Here is an 11,780-nt window from a genome sequence, read left to right on the forward strand (position 1 = left end):
AGGATAGGCCACACGCCCACGAGTTAGTGGCAGGTACAGGATGGAGCCGGGCAGGTGGCTGGTGTCCAGGGCTCCTAGTCCACATACAGGGTCTTCTCCAGCCCCGTGGCGTCCGGCAGCACATCCCAAAGGCACCATCAGGTGCCACCTGGCCGGGAGCTGCTGCCTGAAATGGGCTCTCCCAAAGAGCCTACGGAGCCATGCCTGCCCCAGGGACCCTCTGGAGTCCATGCAGCCCTGCGCCACACTGCCCAACGTGGCTCAAATCCAGCCAGTAGAGCAGCGCCAGGCCCTGCCAAAGGCAGCACCAGGCAGTGCCAGGCCCTCTGCCCCGTTCTGAGACGCTGCTGCCCATGAGGTCTGGCCAGGCGCAGAACACTGCACACAGGCAGTCCTTGAATTCCCCATCCCGTCACAGGGCCAGCGGGAAAGCTGTGGTGACGGGGCAGGCTACCGGGTGCAGCTGGTGTGAGGAGCTGGGCAGGGGCTCCCATCCACCCCACCTGGGGAAGCAAATCACCCCACAAACCTCCTGCACGGTGGATGCCTGGGAATCAGAGAAGCTAGTGCAGCCACCTCTGGGGCAGGGCGCAGCGGCTGTTGAATGGCAAAGGAGTTACACTGCCCCAGACCTGACAAACCCTCAGTGCGTACCACAGGAAGCGACCAGGGAGCCAGCCAGGAATTACCCAGGTTGAGCCCCGGGGCCACCTCTTGCCCTCCGTAAGGACTGACAGTTTTACAGCGCAGCTGAAAGTGCACGAACTCAGGGAGTCTGGGAACAGCGTTGCCAAGGGGCCAGGAACCAGCCAGGCTGGATAATATGGTGGCTGGGGTCTTGCAGCAGAGGGCTCTGCCAGCCACTCTTCTACGGATTCAGGGTTTCTTCCCTGGACCTTCAGGCAGCATTGAACTTTCTACTTTCCACACTTCCCGTGCCCCATCACTAGAAAGTTCATGAGTCCTGGGCTCTAGTCCCATCTTTGCCCTTGACTCCCCAAGTAATTCTCTGTGCCTTATTTTCTCCCAGCTGCACAGAAGTCAATAGCGGAAGCTCTAAAACACAGACCAGCTGAGACACCATCAGTGACGCCTACCAAACTCAGCCACACAAAATGTCCCAGACTGTGAAATCTGGTGTCCTGCCATGAAATTGGGCTTTGTTTTGCTTTTACCCTGTATGGTACAGATTTCATGGAGACCAACGTTCCTCATATGGGGGGTCCTGACCTAAAAGGGAGTTGCTGGGGGATTTCCAAGTACTTTTAGGAGGATCACGGTATTACCACCCTTAAATCTGTGCTGCCTTTGAGCTGAGCAACTGGAGATCAGGGGTTGTAATGTTGGCTGGAGGCCCAGCTTGGAAGGCAGCACCCAACCAGCGGCAGCACAGAAGTAGAGGGTGGCGATACTGTGTCCTTGTTGCCCTCACTTGTGTACCACTGCTTTCATCGCTGGGAGGCCAGAGTGTAGCAGCTGCTGAGTAAGAGCCTGGCTCTGAGGGCAGCAGTGGAGAAGGAAGACCGGCAATACCATACCATGGCCAGCAGCTGCTGCTCTCCAGCTGCCCAGCTCTGAAGGCAATGCTGCTATCAGCAGCCACACAGAAGTAAGGGTAGTGTACCACAACCTCCCTCCACAAATGGTAACCTTGCAATACCCTCCTTCTCAGCTCTGGAGCCCAACAATTACACCATTACATTTAAGATTTAAATATCCAAAATCATGGAGTTTACTGCTGTGAAATTTACCAAAATGGGCCATGAATTTGCTAGGGTCCCACACAGCTACCAGCAATACTGCTCCTGGGGTGCACAGTGGCCCCCGCTGGTAGGGCAGCTCCCAGGCTGTGCTGAACATTGCCAATGATGTGACCTCGCAACACAGGCTTTGTGTCAAACCCCAAAACACCCACAGAGACGTGTTGGCTTCCTGGACACGGGAAATCCCTGTCCCAGCCAGGGAGCTTTCCCTCAGGGCTAGAGAGGATCAGACTCTCCCCCTCCCGCCAAAGCCTTCCTGGGGTGCAGAAAAGGCAAAGGGTTTCAGTCCCACCCTCACCCCCACACTGCTGAAGTTGGGAACTGCAGTAACACACCTGCTGCCTTCAGCTGCCCCCCCGAACTCCACATAGCCCCCCCCATCCAATGCATGCCCTCACCCCCACTACCCGGCAAGCCCCACGGCTGCAGCACTTTCCTTTGCCAGTCTCTTGCCCATCTGGTGCACGGGGCTGGCATGGCTCTCCCAGTCAGTGCCCTGGCCCCTGGGACACATGCCCCTCTCCCTCAAGCGTTGGGGGGGCTGCGGCTCTCTGTCCCTCTGCCCCACCAAGGGCCACAGCCACATAAAAGGGTTCAGGAAATTAGAGGACTGAGGGAGGGTGACTCACAAAGGGCTTTTGCCGAGGAATATGCCTGTGTGAACAAACTGGATACAGCTCCCCAGCAGGGAGCAACCCAGGAAGCAGCAGGAGCAAGCAAGCCTGATGGATCCCCAGCAGCTGGTCTCTGACCCCACACAGCCCACCAGGCTCAGGCTCACTCCAAGCCCCCACGAACGGCTGTGACCCGGCCCCTTTGGCCTAACAGCAGAGAGCTCTGCTGAAGCCGCTGTCCCAGACGGGCCCCCAGTCCCAGGGAGCTGTTAACAGGAGCCGCAGGAAGGGCTGGAGAGGCTCAAAGAGCACAAGCCATTCAGATGACCCAGGAATGAGCATCTACAAGGGGAAGACGTCTTTAGGCCAGCAGAGGGGCTGCCAGGCCCAAGCCCATTCACTGAGACTGGGAGTGTAATTAACAGGGGGACAGGCTGGTCCCCTCCCAGCTCCGCTCCAGGTGGGTTCAGGGCAGCCATGCTGCACACATCAGACCAGATGATCCCAAGGGGCCCAGCTGGCCTTGGAAGGAAGCAGTGCTGGTTTCTGGGAGAGCAGCTCAGGCCCCCTGTGACAGGCACAGTGCATGTGTCCACCCCCAGGGAGCAGGCTCACAGCCAGACCGGCCCCATGCCCACTGCCCCCAGGCTGGGGTGACTTGTTAAAACTGTGCTGTGCCAATGGGGCCAGGCTCTGGGACCAGGCAGCAGGGGACCAGGCCCAGCCAACCTGTGCCAGCTATTCTGGGCTCCACAAGCATCTGCCCTAAGCACATCTCAGCAGTGAGCTGCTCCGCCCAGGCCGTCTGCAGCAACCCCTCCCCCCGTGTGCCCCCACTGCTAAGGCCCCGCTCCTACTTCCCAGGGCAGCAACTTGCCCCTGGCCAGTCTGCCTGTGTTAGAACCCCCCAGCTCTCATCTGGGTCTGGGTGGGGACCTGGCTCACCCCACAGTGGGTCAGTGCCCAGCACAGCAGAGCCCACCTCTCGGCTGGGGCCACCCCAGCCAGGGCTGACGGGCTCCTGCCCATGGGCGAGCCCTTCTCTGCTGCACCAGCAGTGCATGTGCAGCCCAGCCTTTCCACAGGCCACCCGGAACCACACGGCTGCTGGCAAGAGGCTAATGGGTGAGACAGCCTGAGCTCTGGGCACACACTGCCGGTGGGAGGGGTAAGGCCCAGCGGGTGAGAGAGCCTGACCTCTCGCCCCAGGGCTGCTGGCGTGGAGGAGGTGGGGTAAGGCCTAGCAGAGACAGTCTCCCTCCCCAGCTCATTGCTCATCAGAGGCAGGTCACAGCCAGATTTTGCACCACTGCATTTATTCCCCTGCAGGCTTTCTCCAGCCCAAGTACCAGCCAATCACTGCGCCTGACAGGCCCCCGCAAGCTCCATCCACTCCCAGCCCCTGTGGCAGGACACTCTTATCCCCATGGAGAGACAAGAGCTGTTCTACCAGCTCCTGCCCTCCTGCCACCCGCTAGCTGTGATGCACTGTAACCCCCCCATGGCAGAGCCCCCTGAGGGCAGCCTCCGAGAAGGCAGCTGTGGCAGGGGTTTGCCTTGCCCTACAACGTCTGATCCCCCGCTGGCACTAGAGGGCAGCTCTGGGGTAAGGCAGCTCCCCTCTCTTGCCACCACTGCCTGGCCCCTTTGCAGAGCAGGCGCCCAGCAACACGGGCAGCGCACATCAGGATCCGAAACAAAGCCAGGCTGGGACCCTTGCAATCTCAGGGGCTCAGCCGCTCTCAGAGGCTCAGCCAAGGATGCTGCAGCGGAAGGGGCAGAGACTGTGGCTGGTGCTTGGTTCCAGCACCATGCACAGGCTCTGCCAGGCTGCTGCAGCCCCCACCTCGAGGCACTGCCTCCGTCAGTAGCATGCACTCTCTTCCAGAGCCCAGCACGCGCAGACAGACACACAGACACCCCACCATCCCCCGTTGGATCTGGGCTTCTGGACCATCCCAGGGACCCAAAGACGCCAGCTAGTGCGAGCAGCTCCCTGCTGCCAGGCACAAAGCGCGCAGGAATGCGTGGCTCTGGCCTCCCCCCCACTCTGCCCAGGTGCAAGGGGCGAGCTGGGCACAGGGGCTGCCTCCAGCACACACCCAGCCCCCTGCTCAGCCCGAGGCCTGCAGCTTGCTCAGCCCGTCGGCGTACTGGAATTCGGAGCTGTTCGCGTAATCGTACATGTCCAGGGCCACCTCGCAGCTCTCCCTCACCACCCGCTCCTTGTCCCGGGCGAATGCCCGCAGCGTCTCCAGGCAGGAGGCCTTGGCGATGGAGCCCAGCGCCTCCGCGCACTCGTGCCGCACCATGGGGTTCTCCGCAACGCTCGCCAGCGCCGCTGTCAGCTGGGGCACACAGGCCTCATGCTGCATCTGGCCCAGCACAAAGCCGATCTCGTGGCGGAAGAGGGCACTGCTGCACGTCAGGCCTGGGGAGGCGGGAGGAGAGGGATGGAGCAGGTACAGCGAGGAAGCGCCCTGAAGCGTTCTGGGATGTTGGGCCCCATCCTCCCCCCGAGTTGCTGGGGGGCTCGGCTGGCTGGAGGCTAAGAATGGCAGGTGCAGCCTGGACCTTCAGGCTAGGGAACTCAAAGCCAGGCCACCTGTGCCAGAAGCAGCCTGGGGGAAGGAGGGGTGCAGCCAGGCTCTGCCTAGGCGGCCGCACGGCACCCAACCTGCAGACAACCTGTCAGGACTCTGGCTTGTGCAGAGTGCTGGGGGGTTGGGCAGTGAGGAGCTGGGAATCAGTGAACTGTAAACCCTGGAGCTGATGGACACCCCTTTCAGCCAGCGGTGCTGCAGGGGTCCCCCTGAGCATGGCCAAGGCATGAGAGCAGTGGGTGAGGGAGGCACTCACCCTGATCCAGAGCTCTCTACCCGTCACAGGCCTTCCAGAGACCCCAAGCCATGTCACCAGCACCAACCCAGCAGGAAGGCAGAGGGCCTGGCCAGGGGGTGGTGGGGAGTAGTGATCCCAGGCTACGAGCCCCAAGGGACTCTGCAGTGGGACTGGATTTGGCCCCACAAAGGGCCCATGCAGCTCTGTCCATCCCTGCCAGGGGCCAGAACCAGCCTGGCAGCAGCAGGGTGCCTAGACTGCAGAACGAGGTCTTGGTCACCCACAGCACCGAAGCATCCTTCACACGCCAACCCGTCCACTAGATCGGGGTGAGCGCCCCCTCTGAAACACTCCGAATGTCTCCCATTGTACTGGGCCCTCCCCTGCGGGCTGGGGACTGGCCCAGGGGATCTGCAGGTGGGTGGGGAAAGCAGGCACGTCCCCTAGAGCAGCTGTTCTCGGTAAGGACCACCCCAAAACTAGAAGTACAGGGGCAGCCTCCTCCCCCCAGCCAGCTCTGGGCTGCCCCAGGGAGTTCTCATGCCCATCGGAGGGCGCAGCACAAGCAGAACCAAGAACAGACATAGCGGGGGTTGACTGCCAACTCCCCAGCCGGCCCTTTTGGAGAAGGGAAAAGCGGGATGGGGGCTCCCCTTCCCCCTCTGCAGCACTGGGGTTCAGCTGCCCAGGGCCAGCCCGGGGCAAACTCCCTTGCCAGGAGGAGCCTGAACGCTGAGGTGACATCCAGCAGGGCAGGGGGGCTGTGGACTCTCCCACCCAGCAGGCAGGGGACGGGGCAGGCACATGGCACAGGGTCCAGTGGTGCTGAGTCCCGAAGGAAAGCGTGACACAAACCATGGACCGGTCAGGGGAGGGGCCCTGCTCCTCCTGCCCTGGAGAGGTGGAGATGGGAGCGGGGAGAGCTGCTAACACTGCCTTGAGCCCGCACAGGTGAGGCACCACCCAGCTGACCCCAGCGGACAATGCTGGGAGCAGCTGCTCATACGGGGAACAGTCCTAGGACGGCACAGCAGCATGGGGCCCCACGGAGGATCCCTGGGCTCAGCGAGGGGACCTTGCCCTGGGAAGATGGCACGCAGAAGCCATAGCACCAGCTACCTGGGGCTCTCTTACCGTCAGCCAGCGCCAGCGCTGCAGCCTCGGTCCCCAAGTTCCTCAGGGCGAACATGGTGCGGTACCGATCGAAGAGTGGGCGCGATTCGTCCAGCAAGGTCCCCCGCAGCTTGGTGACATCCTTCTCCTCAGCAGGGGGAGCGGGGTCCACAGACAGGTAGGGGCTGGCGCTGGGGTCTTCCTTGTGCTTCTGCAGCCACTCGAGCCTCTTGACCGCCAGCTGGCAGGTCTCAGCTACCTGCCGCGGAATAGGATGGAGACACCTTTGTGGGGATCCCTTGGGGAGAGCAGAGTTCTGCCAGCCAGGCAGCAGCACACACTGGCCAGAGCACAGGACTGGGGGTCCCAGCTCTGCCACAGGCACTCTGCGATACCACCAAGGTGTGCTCCCCTCTGGGACAACAGGGCTTCTTCCCAGCCATCAAGCCTCGCCCGAAAGGAGCAATGGACCTGCCAGGAGTCAGGCATGCAGCTCTGACCTGCTCCCTCCAGGTCTGGCTGTCCAGAGAGATTAACAAGGACAGGAGCCACTTCTTCTTACACCTCTGCGGTGAGCAACTGGGCCTTGTGGGTACAAATAACCCCTTACTGGGACTACTTCCGCTGCTGATCAGTGAGAATCCCAGCAGCAGCAAACATGCTGGGTATCAAATGGAGCTCCGCAGCCAAGGCCCCGCGGCACGGCCAGCAGGACCGGGGTGTTATCCACACATGGGAAAACACACAGGTGTCCATCAGCACAACACCCCAAAAACTGCTGCCCTCGCACTGCCACATTCGTGCCAGCATTACAGCACAGCCTGCAGCTCCCAGCCAGATCAAGCGCCCGCTGGGTCAGGTGCTGGACGGACAAACAGGAAGAGGCTCTACCCTGAAGGGCTCAGTCTCAATAGATGGACAGGGAGGGGAAACTGAGGCACAGAGCAGGGAAGAGATTTACCCCAGGCTGCCCAGCAAGCGAGATGCGGGGCTGGGCAGAGTGGGGTCTCCACAGCCCCTGTGCGAAGTTCTGCCCACTGGCCCATGCTGCCGGGCGGGATGATCAGCGGTGCCGGTGGCAGGGGAGTGCAGAGAAAGATTTACCTCGATCACCGGGTCCTCCGAATAACGCTTCAGCACATGCAGCACCTGTGGGTTCCCAATGGCTCCCAAGGCTTCCCCTGGAACACAGGGCAAAGTCTGTCTCAGCCAGCTAACCCGAGGGCTGAGGGCAATGCCCAGTTTGCGCAGGGGGGCCGGGCACAAGCTGGAAACTCCGATATGCTGCTGGCACCTTTAGTGAGGCCTAGCCCCTCTCCCGGGGCGGGGAACACAGCCCTAGAGTGTGCCTGGCTGCAGCACGTCTAAGGAGCGACAGCCAAGCTACGGAGGAGGGGGAGGCAGCGTGGAGCACTGATGCACAGATGAACTTGGGCCCACCATCAAGATGACATGCGACACATCAGCCCCAATGAGCCCCGCATCGACCCTCGGAGCTTGGAGGCACTGGACACACACCACCACGTGGCGTCAGCTCTGGGAGCTTGGCTGTCTAAGGGAGTTAGGAGCCGCCGTGCACCCTGCATGGCCAGCCACTGCGCAGGAGGGAGCAGGCGAGTTGGGGCGCCGGCTCTGCCCCAGGGGCGCCAACCAGCACAAGTAAGCTGCACTAGGGAAAGGCTGGCACGCTCCCGCCCTGCAGGCCCAAGCTGTGACTCAAAGCGTCGATTCGGCCCATCCCTGCCCGGCTCCGGCTGTGCCAAGGGGAGTAGACTGGGCCTGTGCTCCAGCAGAGCCCCCCTACCTGCCTCATGGCGCACCATGGGCTCCTGCCTGGTGTCCTGCAGCACCTGGAGCAGGCAGGGGATGGCGTGTTCGTCCTGCATCTGCCCCAGGCAGTACGCCAGCTCGTGCTTCAGCAGGGCCGACTCGTCCCCGAAGGCCTGGCTGATCCAGTCCACGGCAGCACGGCCGCCCACGTTGCGCAGGGTGAAGAGGGCTCGGAAACGAGTCTTCAGGGGCTCCGTGGCATCCACCAGCGTCCGGCCAATGGCCTCCACTTCTTCCTCCGTGACCATGGCGCATGCAGGGGGAAAGCCGGGGTCCAGGGTCCCAGCAGCGGCTCCTACTCCACAGCCAGCGGCTCGGCCGCAACCTGGGCAGGACAGGGGGTTCAGGAGGCGGATACCCAAGGCAAGGCGGCCCCACAGCTCCGGGGGGTGCCAGGCGTCCCGTCTCTCCCTGGCAAGCCCCACGGGACACGGAGCCCCGGCTGGCAGCCCCAGCTGTGGAGTCCCCGGCTGGGGGCGGGGGCAGAAGGACCCCACTGGAGCCCCACTGTGCAAATGGGGGAGATCACGGAAATTCCAGCTGGGGCTGCTGCCAGGGGCTCGGGCACCAACTGGCTCCCAGAAGGGCCCCCCGCTCCCGGCCGGGGGTCCCGCTCGGTCCTTCTGTCCCCCCCCAGCGGGGACCCCTCGACTGGGGCTGCCGGGCGGAGCTCCGCGCCCCAGCCGGTTTCCAGCTGTGGGATCCCCCCCGCTCCCGGCCGCGGACCGCGGGGCCCAACTGCAGGGCTCCGAGGTCCAGCCGTGGGTCCCCCGCTCCGGGAGCCTCACGCTGGGGATGCCGCGGCCGGGGCGGCCTGTCCCGCGGCTCCGAGCCCGGCGGACACCCGGGAGAAGGGAGGGGAGGGGAGGGGAGGGGCCTCGCACGGCCCGGCCCGGCCCGGCCCCGGGCAGGGGACCCCGCCGCACTCACGCGCCGTCCGGCCGCGACCAGCGCTCCACTCCCGGCGCACGTGCGGCCGCCCGGCTCCACCACTACAGCGCGGGGGTGTCGCACAGTCCAGGCCGCGGCGGCGGAAGAGGCGGGGAGTGGTACGACCCGGCGGGGCGGGGCTTTTGCGTCACCGGTGGGCGGGGCGAGCTCCCAGTCGCTGGACCGTGGTACGTGAGGCACCAGCGCGCGGCGGCTGGGCCGGTGCCCCGGCACGTGCCTGGAGCTGCGACGGCAGGGAGCGGAACGGGGGTGTCCTGCCAACTCCGCGTGTGCGGCGTCCCTCGCAGCCTCGGGGCTCCCCAGACCGTCCCCCTGCAGCACCCGTCCTGCACCCCTGTATCCCACCGCACCCCTAGGCTGACTGCGCCCTGTGAGTGTAGCCCACTGCACCCACGTGTCAGCAATGTGCCAGCCGGAGCTCAGTGCTGCTGAAAGAGTTGGGGACGTGTCCTGCAGAGATCATTTGCATGAAAATACAAAGGTGTGCATATTAAATACCTTGTAAACAAAGCCTTGTAATGGGCCAGGTAATTGCAGCTCCAGTTCAAAGGCTGCACCACAGGCTGCACCCCTCCCCCACTATGCCTGCTTACCGCTCCCCCAAGACAGTGAGGCCCGCGATTATCTGGGGCAGAGAGTTGTGTGGTGGAGGCAGCAGGGGTCACTTCCCTTCCCCCCACACTCACCACATGGGCGGCAAGAGTCTCTGTGCCATCCCGCACCACCCCCCGCAGCCTCTGCACCTCACTTCCCCAGAGTGGCGGGAACGAGGGGGTGTGCCGCATCCTGCCGCTGCGGAGGAGCCAGGCCCAGTGGACGGGGAGGGCAGCAGGCACAGCACAGCAGGGTGGAGCAGGGTGCTGCTCCCACCGCCCCCATGGTGTGTGTGTGGTGGGGGGGGGAGGTGGCCCCTGCTGCCTCCGCTGCACCGGGCCCTGGGCCCCAGAAAAGCCCCATCCCTGCTGTACATAGGATGGTTGGGGTGGCTGCTGCAGGGCCCCCAAAAGCACAGAGCTTGGGCTGGTGTCCCCAGAACATCCTATGGCTTTGACTTCAGGGGTTTTGCAGGGCTCCATAGCACAGAGCACACTGGAGTCTGGGCTGCTCTGGTCTGTGGAGAAGCCCATAAGCCACTCTCCAGAGGCTGCTGGACATTAGAGCCCCTTGGGGCTGCTCTGATTTACACCGGGGCAGCCTAGAGTCAGGAATGGCTGAAAGCCGCCTTCCCCCTCACTGCCCTGCGGGCTGCAGCTCCTGGAAGAGAGTTTCTACAGGGGGGTGTCCAGAGGCCATTTCCTTGTTCCTTCCCTGCTCTGCCTTCCCCTTCCTCTGCTCTCTCTCTCCCCATTGCCTTGCTTTTCTCCCCTCCCCACCCCCACTTCTTCCCCTTACTCACACTCCTGCATCCCTTCCCCTCTGCCACCCTTGTTCCTCCTGGCTCTTCTGGTCTGGCTATGGTCTGAAGAAGTGGCTCTGTCCCACGAAAGCTCACCTAATAAACTATTTTGCTAGTCTTTAAAGTGCTGCTTGACTGCTTTTTGTTTACTAACTGAGGCTGCTCTGGCTCATTCAGACACACTGAATCACCCACCCCAGATGCCCACAGGTCCCACCTCCCACTGTGGGAAGGAATGGTGGGGTTCACGCTCCTGACAGGAGCTGGAGCCTAGGACCAGCCCATCAGACCACACTGGTAATGGTGGGAGGCCCAGGAGGCAGCTCATTGAACAGGGCAGCCAGCTCAACCCTCACACTGTCTCGTTCTGAACCCACCCCTCCCTGGAGAGATGCTGGCACCCCCCTGGGGTGTCCCCCTCTCTCTCAGCCCTATGGCCTGGTCAGCTTGCTGCATCCCTCCGGCCCCTGTTCTCTCCAGCACGGGCCTGGCCTTGCAGCAGCAGGATGAGCTCTCCCTGCCCTTGGGCCTCAGCCCGGCCTGCCCAGTCGCCAGCCACATTCACTCCTGGGCCTCCCAGCTGCAGGGTGGAAGTAACCCTGGCTGGTGGCTCGGGTGACAGGGACCTGGGTGGGGCCTGTGGGGCAGGCGGGAGAGGCTCCAGAGGGCATTTAGGGGCTCTGCTGACCCCCATCCCCCAGCAGTGCTGGAGAATCCCCCTCCCCTCCCAGCAGCACCTGCTCTGGCTCACTCCCACCAGGCTCCCAGCTGCCAGGCCAGCACATGGCCGGAAGGGGAAGGAGGCCCCAGCCCTGCCTCAGTCTCCTGCCTCTCCTCGGCTGCTCACCGTGTTGCCCCTCAGCTGCCGGGCTTGCTGCAGGAGGGAGGAGGCCACGAGCAGCCCGGCCTGGCTGACGCGCACCAGGGGGGAGTGCACGGCCAGCACCGCCGCCCGAAGGAAATACCACCGCTGCTGCGCCGACAGGAGCTTCCCAAAGACCTAAAACCCAGAGGGTGGGAGGCTTTAGCCGACAGCCCAGAGCCAGGCTGCAAATCCAGGGGACTAGAACAGCCTCACCCACCGGCGGCCCTGGGGCAGAGGCAGAGAGCGGCTGCAGCTCCCGGGCGGCTCTCAGGGGCGCCTGGCTCAGGGAAGCCCCTTTCTTCCAAGGGAGGGTTGCCAGAGTTTGGGAAAATTTCCGCAGGACGGGCAGCCTCAGCCCCGGGATCCCCAGCGTGGCTGCCTGTCCTGCGTCAGTTTTGCCAGAATGG

General features: G+C 63.4%; 1 protein-coding gene across 1 annotated transcript; it reads right to left on the reverse strand.

Annotated features, from left to right (window-relative positions):
- Window positions 1-3,234: 3,234 nt before the first annotated feature.
- DOHH (deoxyhypusine hydroxylase) lies at window positions 3,235-9,211 on the reverse strand. The gene is made up of 5 exons (XM_074978269.1): window positions 9,092-9,211; window positions 8,136-8,486; window positions 7,436-7,512; window positions 6,353-6,590; window positions 3,235-4,808 (listed from the first exon to the last, which is right to left on the reverse strand). The coding sequence occupies exons 2-5, from the start codon at window positions 8,407-8,409 to the stop codon at window positions 4,492-4,494; spliced, it is 906 nt and encodes a 301-aa protein (XP_074834370.1). The 5' UTR covers window positions 8,410-8,486; window positions 9,092-9,211; the 3' UTR covers window positions 3,235-4,491.
- Window positions 9,212-11,780: the final 2,569 nt, after the last annotated feature.

This window comes from Carettochelys insculpta, chromosome 27 (assembly GCF_033958435.1).
Source record: "Carettochelys insculpta isolate YL-2023 chromosome 27, ASM3395843v1, whole genome shotgun sequence".
NCBI lineage: Eukaryota > Metazoa > Chordata > Testudines > Carettochelyidae > Carettochelys > Carettochelys insculpta.